The sequence below is a fragment of the Phymastichus coffea genome, unplaced genomic scaffold, assembly GCF_024137745.1.
Source record: "Phymastichus coffea isolate CEN01 unplaced genomic scaffold, Cenicafe_Pcof_1.1 PCOF00102, whole genome shotgun sequence".
Taxonomy (NCBI): Eukaryota; Metazoa; Arthropoda; class Insecta; order Hymenoptera; family Eulophidae; genus Phymastichus; species Phymastichus coffea.
The window spans coordinates 216,845-233,688 of NW_026706913.1; the positions used below are offsets into that span (position 1 = coordinate 216,845).

Below are 16,844 nucleotides of genomic sequence, written 5' to 3' on the forward strand. Positions count from 1 at the left end.
GTGCAGGCAAGCACCAAGCAAAAATGTGTAGTAGCAGCATACTCCAATGTCCAAACTGTATTTTCCACAATGAAACATATAGTAAAAACTACAACGTAAACCATAGTGCAATCGACAGCGAAATGTGTGAAGTTTTAAAAATGAAAATAAAAAGGTATATTGAAATGACAAATTATCCAATTCAACCAATTCATCAAAGATATTTTGGTAGAATAAACTTTGAAACAAACACCCGCAAGATATATAACCGTCCGAGAATAAATAACAGTTTATCGTTATCATCATTATCTACACCAAGTCCAACAGGTAATAAAACCAGGAATACTAAATAGTTTTCTGCAATATTAAAATATGGATAACAGCTTATATGATATTATATTTGAAAATGAACATAAAACAGATAATATTGATGAACTAAACAAATATATATGTAAAGAAAATATTATCATTCTATGTATAAACATCAGAAGCCTAAAAAAAATTACAATAAATTGCTAGTATTTCTGAAGAACCTCGAAAAAAAACCATGTACAATAGTATGCACAGAAACATGGAATTTAGAAAATCATGAAATGTTCAATATTCCAGACTATAAAATATATTACAATGAAAGTAAAATAAACAAATCAGATGGAGTTGTTTTGTATATGAAAGAAGAAATCACCGAAATTACAGAAATTCTTGAAATAGATAAATTAAAAATAATTAACTCTAATATTACACTAGAAAACAACAAAAATTTGGTGCTGTCTGCAATTTACAGATCCCATGATTTATCTAAATCTGAATTCCTATTGAATCTCAAAGAATTATTGAAAATAAACAAAAAATATAAAAACAATATTTTAATGGGCGACTTTAATTTTGATATATTGAGAGAAGAAATACTAGATCAAGATTTTTTACAAGTACTGCTAGAAAATGGATATTGCCCTAGACTACATACCATAACAAGACCATCCAACGTTGATATTAACAAAGGTACATGTATAGATAATTTCTTTGTTAAGCTAGAAAAAGTCAAATATAAAACTTACGTCCTCAACGTACCCTTCAATGATCACTACCCAATAATGATAAGTCTAAGGAATAATTATAAATGTACACAAAAAATCAATTTCAAAATAATAAACTATTTTCAACTAAAAAATAAAGCCAAAAGAACTGTTTGGACTGACATACAAATTATAAAAGACCCTAATCTAGCTACGAACAAACTAATAGAAAAAATACAAACATGTATTACGGCATCATCTAATAACAATAAACACAATAAGAATAAAATGAACCCAAGGAGTAATTGTATAACTAAAGCAATAATGATATTATGTGCACACAAAGAAAAACTTTATAATAATTGGAAAAAAGATCCCAATAATGCAACAAAAAGAGAAAAATATAAAAACTATGTAGAAACTTTAAAAAAGACCATAGATCTAGCTAAAGAAAAATATGACAAAAATCAAATCAAAACAAATCAACACAATCCACGAAAATTATGGAAAATAATCAACAACAAAATTGGGAAGAAAACCAAAAAAAAACAATAACATAAATCATCTATTAATAGGTAATAATAAAATTACAAACTCAAACGGCATTGCAGAACAAATGAATACATTTTTCAGTACAGTAGGCAAACAGATATGTGATAATATTAGACAACCAATAAATAGTAACATTACTCTACCACCTATGAACAACAACAGTATTTTTCTACATTTAACAAATAGAATAGAAGTTCAACAAACAATAAGAAAAATGGGCAACAAAAATGGAGGATCTGACGGCATCAACACTCAGGTACTAAAGATGATAATAAATCACATAAGTAATCCGTTGACCTATATCTTTAAGTTATGCTTACAAAAAAAAATATGGCCTGACGAATTAAAAAGTGCTGAAATTATTCCTATCCATAAAACTAAAGAGAAGTATCTACCAACAAATTATAGACTTATATCTTTAATATCAAATATCGCCAAAATTTTTGAAAAATTAATACAAATCAGTTTTTTCAACAAACATAATTTATTTTCTAATAAACAATTTGGTTTTAGAAAAGGTCTTAGCACCAAAAATGCCCTATACTACCTAACTAACTCAATATACAATCAACTAGACAAAAGTAAATCAATAGCAGCAACTTTCTTGGATCTAGCGAAAGCTTTTGACACTGTGGACCACAAAATTCTACTCAAAAAACTCTACAGATATGGAATTAGAGGAAGTGCGTATGAACTTATCAAAAGCTATCTAAGTAATAGGAAACAAAGAGTTAAAATCAATGGTGAATATAGTCAATATCGACAAGTCAACATAGGCGTACCACAAGGTACAATATTGGGACCTTTATTTTTCATAATCTATATAAATGATATGTTACAATAGCTACCAAATGATAGTGTGTCGGCTTTTGCTGATGACACGGTAATTATTGTGAAAGGCGAAACATGGCATGAAGTCGAAAGAAATATGAACTTCTATTTAAACAAAATATCCATTTAGCTAGCATTGAATAAACTGTCACTAAACATTGACAAAACAGTATATATGGCTTTTGGAAATAACTGCAATAGCAACTCAACATATCTTCATATAAATATAAAGGGTGCACCCATTCGAAAAGTTGATAACACTAAGTACCTTGGAGTGCATTTCAATAGCCATATGAGATGGGACCTGCATACAAACATGCTATACAATAGACTAAAATATCTAACTTATATTTTCCACAAATTATCTAGGATAATCAGCACAGATAATCTACGTATGATTTACTATGCACTTTTCCATAGCGTAACAACCTACGGTATTATAGCATGGAGTGGAGCATACATTGGAAGACTCAAATATATACAAACTCTACAAACACGACTATTACAAATAATAAATAAAAACAAGTTTATAAATGAAAAAAATCCACTAAACATAGCTCAAACATTCATCATGGAATCTCTAGTGTATCACTATGTCAACCTGCAAGATATGTTCCTGAAGAAAAATTCCGTAACAAGGAAAAAAACTATACAGCCCCTTAAAAGAAAATTAACAATCAGCATTAAAGATAGCTATACAAGAGCTTTAGCCACCTTCAATCAACTACCTTCTCACCTCAAAACTTTAAATAGCAATATAAAAACAATAAAGGACAAAATAAAAAAATGGATCAAAGGCCATCCATTCTAGATACAGGAATACAATGAACCACAAAATACACTGCAACAATTTACAACAAATCTATTACAAACTAAAGCAATAAGGGAACTTTGATAATAGTCTAAATTCAGCATTGGAAGTCCATGTGGATGTGGATAAGGATAAGTTTCTCTTGGATGTAAGGACATATTTGTGTTCACAAGGCACTTGTACACTTCATCAAAATCGTTCTCATCGTCGAATATCTGAATATAACATGAAAAAAATGAAAGTATCAGATAACTACAGAAAAATAATAGAAACAATTGCAAATGTGATTGACATAGCATGGAACTCACAACGGATAACTATTAATACCAAAACAAAAAACGGACTCAAAGAGAGAAAAAGAAACGAAACTTACATTCTAACAAAAACAGATACAACCAACACAAATTTTATTAATAAATGTGAATACTGCACATACAAACAATTAATTGGTAAAAAACATATACATTTCATAAAAGAAGAAAACAAAGAAGATCACAAAGAACCAAATACAGATAAAGTAAGATATAAACCCATAGAAACAGTATTTAAACAAATAGATGACATTGCAGAAAACAATAGTATGCAAATAGAAACAAGTAAACCAAAAAATACACCAGGAAAACCGATTCTACAAACAAATAATATTCGAATGACCTATGGAGACATCAATTATCTTGGAAACAATAAAGCATTATTATACTTTTATAGAGGTATCAGGATATCAAACTTTCACTAATTCATTGTACTCACTGGAACAACAACCTAAATATAAAGATTTGATAGTCTTAGATGACATAGTATTCACAGCAACATGTAAATGCGATTCACATAGACAGCATACTGAAATGTTCCCTCACTATAGAGTCACGTGTGCTACAGGACGTACTTGTCCTGTTAGACTAAATACATACGAAAGAATATCATATGCAAGAAAAATGAAAGCATCAATGACGACAATCGTAACGGCCAGACAAATGTTAATCAGATATTGGAGATAGAAGAATAAAATCGTAGATATTAGTGAAGTAAGCTTTTATAGGAAGCATTCTTGCTACCAATATTAATCCATACCTCATCTGTGAAATATTATAATCTATTATACAAACTAACTCTTAGTTTAAAATTTTTTTTTTTAATTTCTTTAAGTGTTTAGTAGTTTTAAATACCAGACCAGCGAACAGGTTTATCCTCTGCCGGGTTACAAATTTGTAATGTATGATTGTATAATTATTACTACTTGTTGTAATATTTTGTACTATACTCTGGATAATAATAATAATAATAATAATAAACTACCTATAATCATACTACGAGTATACAGTGACTATGACGCCCTATACTTTCGAATGGTGAGGTCTAGTGACTATGGCGCCCTCTACTTTCGAATAGTGAGGTATAGGTTTTATATAGAACAAACACGTGCCTCTACTCTTATAACGGTTTTAGGAACTAGTAGAGTTCACATTAACTTCAGCATCTTTTCAAATGGATTTCGTAATAGATTTTCAAGGCTTTCAAAGTTTAAACGAGAATTTTGTTTGTAAAGAACTCGCATATCTACCATTAGATGTAGATACTGTTCCAACTGTGTTTTTCTTCGAACCACCATATCATTGGTTTCAACTTCCTTTCAAGTGTCGAAAAGTGAATCATTTCTTAGAAACGTGTCCTCATAGTTTATTATAGAGATCCGATCTTATTCCATATAAAAATTTAGTACGTGTACTAAACAATCATTTAAATAATTCTAGAAATATTTATGTAAAAGGATTAAAAAAGAAACAATGGTTACAAAAAGCTTTACCTGAAAAGTAAGTATTTTTATTTTTTTTGTTAGAAATTAAAATCATTATTAATTAAAAATTTTTTTCCTTTTTTAGAAAAATTTTAGAACTTGAAAGCGAGATGAGATGTCTACCAATGAGCGCATTACCTTATCCATTAGAAACAATATGTACATATCATTACAATAAACCAGCTAACTTTGTATGTGCCGTTACAGATGCACAAAGATTGTTTTTATGGATAAAAGCTAGACGGAAGCAATCTGAAATGGAAGGTATTGATGAAGTTGACAATATTACATATAAAAATTCAAATCAATATTTCAATATTGCAATGTCAACTACTGAAAATAAAGATTATAGACAGATTGTATTATATTCAATCTCGTAATATAGTATACAAGCAGTAATATTCACTACAAATTTAAATTATTTTTAACAGTTAGTTTTGTGCCTTATTTATTACATTTGTTTGATAATATGATTTTATCCCCATTTTGTGAGAAAATAAAAAAAGAATCAGATTTGTTGGCTCATATAAAAACGAAGCATAAAATAATGATGAGTTCTAAAGTTTAGTGTTCGCATTTTGATTGTAATTAAAAGTTTTGCAATGTGTATGCTTACATAAAACACACGACTCGGGTCCACAGCAATATTAAAAAATCTTTAGTTAGTTATTGGGAAATACTAGAAGCAGATGATGTTGAATATTCAACGGAACCGAGTACTACGCTCGATTTTAATCTAATAAATGAAGATCTCAATCTCTTTATGAAAAGCTTACCACAGCCAGTTTTAACACTTGAAGAATTATCTGACGTCATTTCTAGAGAATTTGCTTTGTTAGTAGCCAAATATTTTGCAATACCCGATATAATACAAAAAACATTTTAGATATAATTCGTTCATTTTCAAAATTTTATAAAGGTTCAATTAAATATATAGAAAATAAATACAAAGTAATTCCAGAACTCCCCTTGAAGCTCTCCTTAATACGAACTGTTTTCAATAAATTTCATACAGAATATCTTGTATTCAAATATTATATCGGTCAAGGACCTTTGATTATGCCAAAGTCTATTCCTATAAGAACTTATCTAAAGTCCCGAGCAATTAAAGAACAGTTTAAAAACAGGCTAATACATGATGACATACAAATAGTTCCTATTAAAAGTGTATTAACAATTTTCTTGCGTTTGCCCGGTGTACTCAATTCCATTGTATCGAATATAGAAAAATGTAAACAAAGTAAAACATTTGATTCTCTATTTACAGGAGCATTATATAAGAAAATACTGATTTCCTTTACAGATGAAATTGTTATTCCGCTCATAATATACAATGACAATTTTGAAATAAATAATATTATCGGCTTATGTAAAGTTCTCCGGAAAATTGGAGCGGTTTATAATATTATTTTAGGTATTCCTAATCAATATTCCAGTCAGCTGAAAAATATATTTTTACTACAATTGCATAAATATTTAAATCATAAAAATTTAGGTAACGAACCAGTTTTTCGAAGTTGCATCGACGAATTAATTAATTTAGTAAATGAAAGTTTATCCATAGAAAATAAGAAAATTCGTTTCGTAATTTTCCAAGTAGTTAGTGATAATTTAGGTGTGTATTCAATACTAGGCTTTTCAAAATCGTTTTTGTTAAATAACTGTTGCAGAATTTGTACTGCAGATAAAAAGATCAGACAAAAGCAAACAAAACCAAATCCTTTGCTTTTGAGAAAAAAAGAAAATTACGAAAAGGATTCTCTTTCTCAAAGTACAGGAATTGAAGAAATATGCATTTTTAATAAAATACCATACTTTCGGTTGACGGATAATAGTTGTGTCGATATCATGCATGATGTATACGAAGGAATTTGTCGATATGTCACGCCCAGAATTTTAGATTACTTTATCAATGTCAAAAAATATTTTACATTAGACATAATTAATTCTAAAATATCTTGTTTGAATAAGACTTGTTGACAAGATCGTAACATATTACCAGAAATACCATTGAGTTGATTTAAAAATAAAATATTAGTTTGTTCTGCAAACGAAATGAGATTTTTAATAGAATACTTTGGTATTTTGGTAGGTTATTTGCTACCTAAAACTGATAAAGCGTGGTATTTATATTCATTATTAAGAGAAATGTGTACTTTGATAAATACTCTAGTTGCAACTGATGCTTTATTAAAACGCCTCGAAAGTATTATTGAAGAACATCATAAACTTTATATGAAACTATTTAAAGAATTATTAAAATTCAAATTTCACATAATTTTACATTCCCGCGTAAAAAAATGAAAAGTTTTCAAAAACTTTTGCCAAACTTACGTTGGCTGAAGTTTAGGAAAACTTAAAAATTGAGACGATGCCAAACTTACTGGTTTATTGGCTATGTTTGTGTCAAGTTTGGCAAAATTTTTTACTAACTGTAGCCATTGATACATTTTTTTAATATTTTTTTAACCGACTTTGGGCGATGTTTGTAAAAACTTGGAACAAAATGAATTTTAAGATTGCATTCACAAAGTTCAACCAAACGTTATACAAACGTAGTATAAAACATTTAACATCATATATCTAGTTTGGGATAAAGTTTGCCCAAACATTAGCTAATTATTTTTTATTTTCAATCGGAATATGAAGTTTGGCAGAACTTTATCAAAACTCGAAACCCGCAATTTGATTCGATTTTTTCGTCATTGTCGTAAGTTTGGCAAAACATACGACGAACTTAATTTCAATTGACCGTTTTTTACAATATTTTATTTGTGTGTTTGGCTAAACTCTATGTAACTTTTGAAGGTACACCATCCGTATCTCTAGCTGATAGGATTTTAACGAAATAGATTATTCGATCAACAATTAAATATCGAACAGTGTGGTTATGTTTTTAAGATTTAATATATTCGAATTTTGTAATTTCACAATCAATTTAATAATTAAATATTTTTGTCTTGATAATCATGAATGTTTCTTATATTTTTTATGGTGTTCTGTTCTATTTTCGTATTCCCACTCATCTCCCCATTAACGTTTCTTTCTTTCTCTTGTGCCTTGTTTGCCCTGGTCACTTCGTACTTCTTCGCGATATTCCTTTTCAACTGATTTTTCTCCTTTTTGGTCGCATTTGCTTTTCTTTCTACGTTGTTGCTCTTCCTCGTGTCTTTTCTTTTTATCATCACTCTTACTTTTGACTTCATCCCGATTTTTCCGGTATTCTTTTGCTCCTATTTTCCCGTCTGACCCTTCACTTTTTTTTCTATCTATCTTCTTTTCCTCATACAGCCCTTTTCCATCAGATCTTCGACTCTCAACTAGCAGTTCGGTATCTTTCTTGCCATGTTGTTCTTTCTCATGTCGTTCCGTTCCATCAGATTCTTTTCTTTCGCTCTTCTGTCCGACCTTCTCGAGGCTTTTTTCTCTGTTTTGCCTTCTTTCTTTATTCACCTCATTTACACCATCTCGCTGTTTCTCAAATATTGGTTCACTGCTTTTTCTGCGATAATTTTCGTTCATGTATCGTTCCTTATCATACGGCTCTTTTCTCTCGCTTGTATGTCTAACTCTCTCCTTGTCTTGCTTTCTCTCTTCATTCTGGCAGGATTTACCAGCCTGCTGGTGCTTGATCTCATGTTTGCTGTTCTTTTTACGATGCTCTTCCTTGTTGTACCGTTTCTTTGCATCCCGCTTACTCTCAGCCGACTATCCACTCTCATTATCTCTCTCTCTCTCTTCGTGCTCTTCATTACTTTTTCGTTGTTTCTCTATCACAGATTCGCGATTTTTTCTGAGATGCTTTTCCTTTGCGTGCCCTTCATTTCCATCAGTTTCTTTGCTTTCATTCGCTTTTTCGTTTCTCAGTAGACTTTGTTGATCTCCCTCATATTGCCTCTTTTCACCAGGTTTGCTCTTCTGATTAAACTGCTTATTCTTGTCGCCTTCTCGTTTTCGCACCTCGGATTTCTCTTTCACACTAGAACCTTGCTGTTCATCTGCTATTTCGGTATTTTGATCACTCGAAATGTCTTCTCTACTGCTCACTACTATTTCTTCCTCATAATTTTTACTTTTACTGCTGTTACTTCCTTTGCCAGTATATAAAATGTTTATTTACACTCATTGTTATATATTAGTTCATTACATTTTAACATTTTACCTTTAGTATTTTTATTTCAAATCTCTTCCATTGTTCGTAAATCACCTTCTGTCATATTCTTGAAGCTACTATTAGTTTGATTCGAGTGAAACTTTGTTTTTTGCGACAAACTTCGCCTGGAAGATTTAACCGTAGAATTGCTGTTGGCCATACAAATATTGGTTCCTTTTTTGCCTTTTGGATTTCTCAAAGTTGCGCACTTGGATGTGATGACTGCAGTATATTGTTCGTAAGTAAGCCTAAACTGAGGTTTTGTGTTCAAGTTTACAAAGCCTATATGGATTCAAATGGAAATATAATTATTTAGTCTTCTATTAAAGCTCTACTATATCGTAGATATCAGTGAATATCAAACGAACTAATAATATTTTCTTTATAAATTCACCTTTTGTGGCAGGGAATTTCGGGGGTGTTGACCGCGCTCCGAGTTCTTCCGCCACAAGGCCTGTTTGGCTCTACCCCCGATTATTTAGGGCGCCAGACCGTCGGCTGATTACGGCGATCGTCGGGGGTAAGGCCAGTCGGGTTGTGCGTATCCCGGTCTGCCTAACGGCGACTGCGCAGAGTGGGCAGATGGGGGGAATACGCGTGGTATCCTAGCTTCAGGCCTTGGTGTCCAACTCTCGTGGCTATTTTCCTCCTTAATTAGGGTACGCCAGCAACTCAGGTGATGACTCCTTAAATCAGGTCGTGAGGACGTTCGAAATGGCGCGTATATTACCTAACGAGTGACCCGAAAATATAGCGAATTAGTGAAACCCGTATGTAACCGCTCGCGGCTGAAAATCGCTAGCATGCAATAGAGGTTGGTTATCAAGTAAATTTTATATATAGATATAAAGATAATTAATCACTTTATTGATGCATTAAAAATTTCTCACATACGAGGTCGGAATGAATATGGTCGGTAAAATTCTGAATTTTCATTAATCCTTAAAGGTACAATTTAATCGGACGTTAATGATTTTCCGGTCGGTCCTCGGTTAATAAAGAGAGAGGGTCAGCGCAAATAACTCAGTCGCGAATTTCCCTTGTCCGATCTTACCGCTCACACTCGGTTCATAAAATGGCGGAAAGGTCAGCGCGAATACTAAATCGCAATTTTCTTTTTGTAAGACCTAACGCTCAAATTCGGTTTGCGAAATGGCGGAAAGGTCAGTACAACTAATTAATTAAGACACTTTGATTCGGTTAAACCTATATTCGTAATAAATAATCAACGAAAGGTCAACGCGAATACTAGATTGCAATTTTCTTCCGTAAAACGAACACTTAATAAAAGTTGACGAAAGGTCAGCGCGAATACTAAGTCGCAATTTTCTCTCGTAACCGAACACTTAACAAAAGTTGACGAAAGGTCAGCGCGAATACTAAGTCGCCATTTTCTCTCGTAACCGAACACTCAATTTATATTTACGGAATGGCGGACAGGTCGGCACGATCCGGTAGGCACCGGCGTCGACGGATCCACGCGTCGCGACGACCTACGGCATTGAACTAAATAAGTTAACTAATCTAACCCGCACTCCGCGATTAAATAAATAAGTGGCACTTTGCCTACTTACAATTTTCTCCTTGCGGTATTAGCAAACAAATTGACAAAGATATCTGAGGCGTCTAGCGCTAATAATCTGACAACGATTAGCTGATAGAGAGGCTCCTTCCTTGCGGATATCCAGTGGAAAAATGGACGAGAATCGGCTTCTCGCGGTCAAAGATCGTTTCTCTTCTCCTCTTTCCGAGAAGAAATGTTATTATTGGTCGGTATGCTAATTCGGATATCGGTAGCGCCCTCCGAATTTTTATCATTGGTCCGTATGTAAATTAGAATAATACAGCGCCCTCCTTAACTCTCCTACTTTCGTCGTTATATACTCTCTCTCACCCCCCCACTAAGGTAACTATCATTAATTGTCGGAAAAGATCTACACCTACTCTTATCTATTCGTCTATCCGGACGGAAATCAAATTTTATTCTAATTTGCCTATTGGTCGTGACGTCACTAGCGAATTTTGTCAGAGGTTCAAATTCGGTCAGTTAAATTATTATTTAAATCTAAAGGGGGTAGTTGTCGCTCGCTATCATAATAGGGGTGTCGGTCGCGTGCGAATTTTACAATTCGATATTTGTTCCACGCTCATTATTTTCCAATTTAATATTTTAATTTTATTATCGGAGATACGTATATAATATACGCCGTTTCATTCGTAGCGCCCTCATCTTCGCATTTGCATATGATTCTATCTATTATTTTAAATAGTCTGTCTCGCTCGCTCTTGTTTCGTCTTTTTCGCTCGCTCTGTCTCGCTCGCTCTGTCTCAGTCTGTCTCGCTCGCTCTTGTTTAGTCTGCTTCGCTCGCTCTGTCTCGCTCGCTCTGTCTCAGTCTGTCTCGCTCGCTCGCTCTCAGTCTATATCAGCGCTTCAAGATGGCCGCTCAGTTTCTCGCGCGTACGCTTCGTGTCCTTGTGCCGGTTGTTGGAGCGCCCCCTGGGGCGCTCCCGTGTCGGTTCTGTGATGTTCCTCCGGGTGTTGGTGTGTGTGGTTGCTGATATTTGTGTGTGTGGCGCTCAGGATGTCGCTGATGGTGTTCGGCAGCCCGACATAGCTGATTGCCGGCTGCCACTTCATCGGCGATTTTCTGCTCGCCCCAGGAGTGTCAGTGCCTCGGGAGTGTTAGTGTTGGTGCCTGGGAGTGTAACGGATCTGCATGTGTCATCAACATGCATTTCCGTTGCATTTCCCAGTCAAGTTTTGCATTTCTTTTGCCGGTCGGCAACACGTGGTCGGGAGTGTATATGAGTGAGTGTGTGCGTGCGCTCTCTTTTTCTGTGGTGCGCTCCTTTTTTTTTGTCTGCTCTTTGAGCGTCCGTCGGATCGCGTTGGGCAAGTTTGTTTCACCCATATCTCCGGCGTGGTCGTTCGGACATGGAAAAGAATAATTGTTCGGTATAGGGCGTGTTTAACTTTATTTTAAACGACCGGTTGCGGGGCGGCAAGGGACGGGGATGGCCTTTCTAAGGTGTTGCAAATAATGCAACACTCAGGAAAGGCCTTGTAATGTACCACATTACACTTTAATAAATACTGTAATGTAGAAGAAAATATACGAAACGATAAATTTATCGTTCTATTTTTATATTTTAGCATTACGACACTTATAAGAAGTAAGTGCGTAGAGCAAATGTTGTCCATTCGTTTGTGTATCTATAGATATCTATATAAGTTATATAATTTAATTTTTACTTTGAACACCTTCAAAAATATTTTCGGGGATGGGTTCCCTGTTATTTTCCCCCTTTGTAGATGATTTTTTCAGCATATCGATTCCAATAAGATCAACTAGTAAACGACGAACCTTTTCTTTAGGATTTTTTTTGTACGAAGTTCTGTAAACGCTAAGTTTCCATTCGGGTAATTTTCACTTGGAGCCCTCTACTATTGGAATCTAAATTATACAATTTATATTATAAAATTGAATGCACTATTCAGACATCTTCGAAAGTCGTATCTTACCTCTCGATTTTTGGTGAAACCAGCTTTTTTATTAATGTTCTGCAAAACAAATATGAGCAATAAAAAAATTTTGAAATTTTTTCAATCTAATAATAGTGACTTACATCAAGGTCTTTTAAGACTTCTGGGTTTATGGCTTTAGCAAGGTCCAATATCATTTGCAATTTTCGTATATCTTCTTCGGTAACTATAACAATAAAAAAAAAGGATTATTTTAAGTGGTTGAAAATTTAAATCTTTTAAATTAATTTTATTTGCTCACTATTTGGAAACTGTGAACATATACAATTTCGCTCTGCGCCCTTCTTATTCTCATTTTCGTTGCCCTCGTGCGTCATGACGACATTGTCATCCGGCTCAGAATAATTTCTTCCATCACTCTCTTCCAGGTCTAATTCATCTTTCCTACATTAATAAACGACATAATTATTATTGTGTACCTAAATAGTAAATCAACTTTTACATTATTATGTTTAAGGGGGTGCCACACCTCTGTTTTACCGACTTTTTATTGGGGCGTATTTTCTCCAAAAGTACTTAACGGCGCAAGTGGGGACTTTCACAAAAGTTTCATTTTTGAAGAAGAGAGAAAAATCGTCATCTTGATTATTGAATAAGAAATAGGCATGATTATTGGAGACGACTAGGCATCGATCGATCAGCTGGTCGTCGTAAGCATTGTTTATCAATGAAATGTTCATACAGTTTGTAGATCACGCATAGCAACGCGGTGCGGCAACGCTTTTTTTGATCGGAACAAATTATTAATCAGATTTTCTTGTTGGATATTTTTTTTTCAAACTTCACCAACAAGATGACCGTACTTCCGCTCTCTTTTTTAAAAATGAAACTTTTGTGAATGTCTTTACTTGCACCGTTAGTACTTTTGGAGAAAATACGTCAAAAAAAAAGTCAGTAAAACAGAGGTATGGCACCCCCTTAAGCTAATTAAAATCTGTGAACAGGTTTGACGCGCTTGTATGATCAAGCTTTCAATTTACAGAATGGTCAATTACGAAATATTTAACGCGGACGAGTTTTAAAATTTCACGATACGCAATTTTTTCTTAAGATACTGCAGCTCATATACAAGTACAAATTCGTGTATGAACAAACATGCGCCGTATGGTATAATGAGTATCGCAATGAAAGCTTTTTTAAAGTGTTGAGTCTTACCTTTCATTTTCACTGTCATCATCTTCTGAAAAAATTGATCGTTTTTCCAAAACCTTGTATCCCTGTGCTCTTGACGCCTTCTTATTTAGTTCGTTCAACCTTTTGTTCTCCAAGCGATTAGTTTTTTTCGCCGAAGGCCGCGACATTTTGTTGCAGTTCCTTATCTCACTATTGTCTAAGATAATGCCTTCTTTTGACACGTGCAATGAATCGAGCCACTCTTTGCTACCTATTTATTAAAAATTAATTATTAGATAACGTATAGTTTGAAGAAGTGCATAGGATTCGTTAAAAAATCAAACATACAAAAACTTTGGTAGGTTTTAAGGTACTTACTATTGACACGTATTACTTTTACCGGGTAATAAGAATCACCCCACTTTGCAGTTACTCCGTTACAATTTTTTTTAATGTGTGTTATTGGAATCGTACTCACGTCTCTAGTATTAGACCATAGAACCAATACGTATATCGGTTGCAGAAATTTTCTGCGGTTATGTAAACGAAAGGTTAACATTCGAACTACGACATGAAATCATCGATGCCTTTTTTTTGAATGTTTTTATAGCCTTAATAACCTTGCGATGTGTCGTAACTACACATGATAGCTTCCACGAACTGGTAAGTATTCATTTCAGGCATAAATTATAATTAATAGAATGAATAATACAGTAATAAACTAAATATTTTGCAGGGTGAATTTTCTATATTCCCATCATGAATGAAGGGCGTACTTTTGTAAGCTATTCGCGGGCATCGCGGTATCGCTATATCAACAAGCTTAGGGCAAGCAATTCAGAAAGTGAAAGTTCTAATGATTCCACAAGTTCAACAACTGTTAGTGTGAGTGATTTTATTCTTAGTATCATATCAAAAAATTGCACTGTGCTTAATCATATTAGTAAATCATAGGTTTTAACATAAAATTTTTCATGGGACATTTCTAAAATTACATTTAAAGTTTTACTACCCACGTAGTGCTTGAGTGTAAACAACTTTTTTTTCCCCGCGGTTGTACCTAAAACATATTAATTAAGAATTACGAATTTTGTTTTGTTCAATTGGCATAAACACAACTAATATTAACGCTTATGTTTCTGTAGAATTACTCCGACACAGACTCTGAAAGCAATGAAGGTAATGACACCGACGATAATCATAATGAGCAGGAGAGCACTTCGAGCGATGCTGATATTGGAGATCGACAAAGCTTAGAAAATGCGCCCGAAAATAATAAGAATGATGATGATGATTCTACGTTCGAACAGCAGGGTTAGATATTATGGTCACTCGATTCTAGTGGAAAACTTGTACACTTATTAATTTCTGCACGATATCAATCCATGAGTTTAGTCTCTTTTCTAACTACTATAAGTACAACAAAATAATAATCTCATTTATATTTATATCATTTATGTATGCTAATTTGTAAGTTCGCGCATGAAAAAAGTATTATTAGTAGGCACGTGGCATAATCTCTGAATTCGCGCGACTATTTAAATATATTTTGATTATATTAGTGGTTTTTGGAACATAGGGAATAAAAAAGAGATCAAACCTCCGTTTTTTTTGTATTATTAATTATGTTAACAGGGAAAAATAAAAAAAAATGACGCTTTTATTATTCCGCGTAATAAAGGGTTTTAAAGCAAGAAAAAGCGATGTTGCTGTTACAGAGTGATAGCGGCTGGGTACGGCACAGTGACTCGCGACGGGTTTTCAATGTAGGTTATGATGAAGCTGGGTGCGCTTTAACTCCTCGTTGTAGATCGGCATGTCGTGCCGCTCGAGTCCCGGCAGGTAACACTCGGACGACTACATCTGGTCTTCGGTGATCACACTCTTGAACGTGCGCGCGGAGGTCAGCTGTGAATCTCGTCAATTTTCTTTTTCTTCCTTGGACACAAGCGACGTAAATACAATCGTCCTACGTGTTTATTTCACACATCACACGCGTCTTACTCTCCGGCTCATAGAGCGTAATAATGACGCAAGAAAAAAAGAAAAGAGAATAAAGTAAAAAAATATCAACAAGATCTACGGCTGATCGAAATCACATTCAAGAATTTGAAAACCTAGAAAGCGACTCTTATTTTTCCCGGCGCGCCGACCTAAGTCACCTGGCCGCACTCAGCCTTCGACCAAGCCGCTGCAGCTGCACCCCGACTCTCTCTCTCTCTCTCTCTCTCTCTCTCTCTTTCAGTCACATTCGAACCCTTTTTCTTGCGCATTTTGGGAAATACATTTGTCAAATGAATTTATAAATTACTGAAACTTTAATGTAACTGTACAGAATCTATTGATGAACCTCAGAACTCCAGCGAAGAAGACGAGAGTGTTTCTACCAGTGATAGCAGCTCATCAGCATGCAGTTCGTCTTCCGAGTACTCGGATACGGAAGATAGTGGCGAAGAGGAGTTTACAATTATAAACGGCGACGAACCCTTGTATCCTGGAGCCCCGATAACGACAGCAGAAAGTATTATGTCAATTTTCACTGTCATATCGAGATTTGAAGTCACGGGAGCTCTAATGACAGCTATTCTCGAGCTTATATCGTTACACTGCATCAAACCAAACTATTGCGTGAAAACTTTGTATAAACTTAAACAATTTTTCGCGAATATTCAATGTCCATTAGAGAAACATTTTTATTGGTCAGCATGTTTTACACCAATAGAAAACGAGCAATGCAACATCTCTCAACAAAATACTAAAATTGACCACTTTCTGCGAATTCCAATAACACCGCAATTAGCTTCGTTTTTTAAGCGTCCAAATTTTAAAGAAAATCTAAATCACCGATTTACACGAATTAAACAAAATATTGACAACTACGAAGATATATATGACGGGTCGGTTTACAATTCACTGCCTCGGGAATATAGAGAAAACCCTAATAATTTGACTTTTACTTGGAACTCTGATGGTGTAAAAATTTTTAATTTTTCAAAATATGGTATATGGCCACTGTATTTGATGATTAATGAGTTGCCTTATCATTTAA

The 16,844-nt window shown here is 34.0% G+C and overlaps 1 protein-coding gene across 1 annotated transcript; it reads right to left on the reverse strand.

Annotated features, from left to right (window-relative positions):
• Positions 1-8,017: 8,017 nt before the first annotated feature.
• LOC131670151 (histone-lysine N-methyltransferase, H3 lysine-79 specific-like) lies at positions 8,018-14,470 on the reverse strand. Its single transcript, XM_058945538.1, has 8 exons — positions 14,416-14,470; positions 13,838-14,066; positions 12,924-13,066; positions 12,766-12,848; positions 12,662-12,700; positions 9,192-9,390; positions 8,762-9,075; positions 8,018-8,650 (listed from the first exon to the last, which is right to left on the reverse strand). The coding sequence occupies exons 1-8, from the start codon at positions 14,468-14,470 to the stop codon at positions 8,018-8,020; spliced, it is 1,695 nt and encodes a 564-aa protein (XP_058801521.1).
• Between the last annotated feature and the right edge of the window lie 2,374 nt (positions 14,471-16,844).

Coding starts and splice junctions, on each gene's coding strand:
- LOC131670151 (XM_058945538.1), bottom strand. CDS start 14,470: ATGAATACTTACCAGTTCGTGGAAGCTATCATGTGTAGTTACGACACA. Junction 12,849..12,923: donor ATGTTCACAGTTTCCAAATA/GTGAGCAAATAA, acceptor TTATTGTTATAG/TTACCGAAGAAGATATACGA. Junction 9,391..12,661: donor GTTTCACCAAAAATCGAGAG/GTAAGATACGAC, acceptor ACAAAACCTCAG/TTTAGGCTTACTTACGAACA.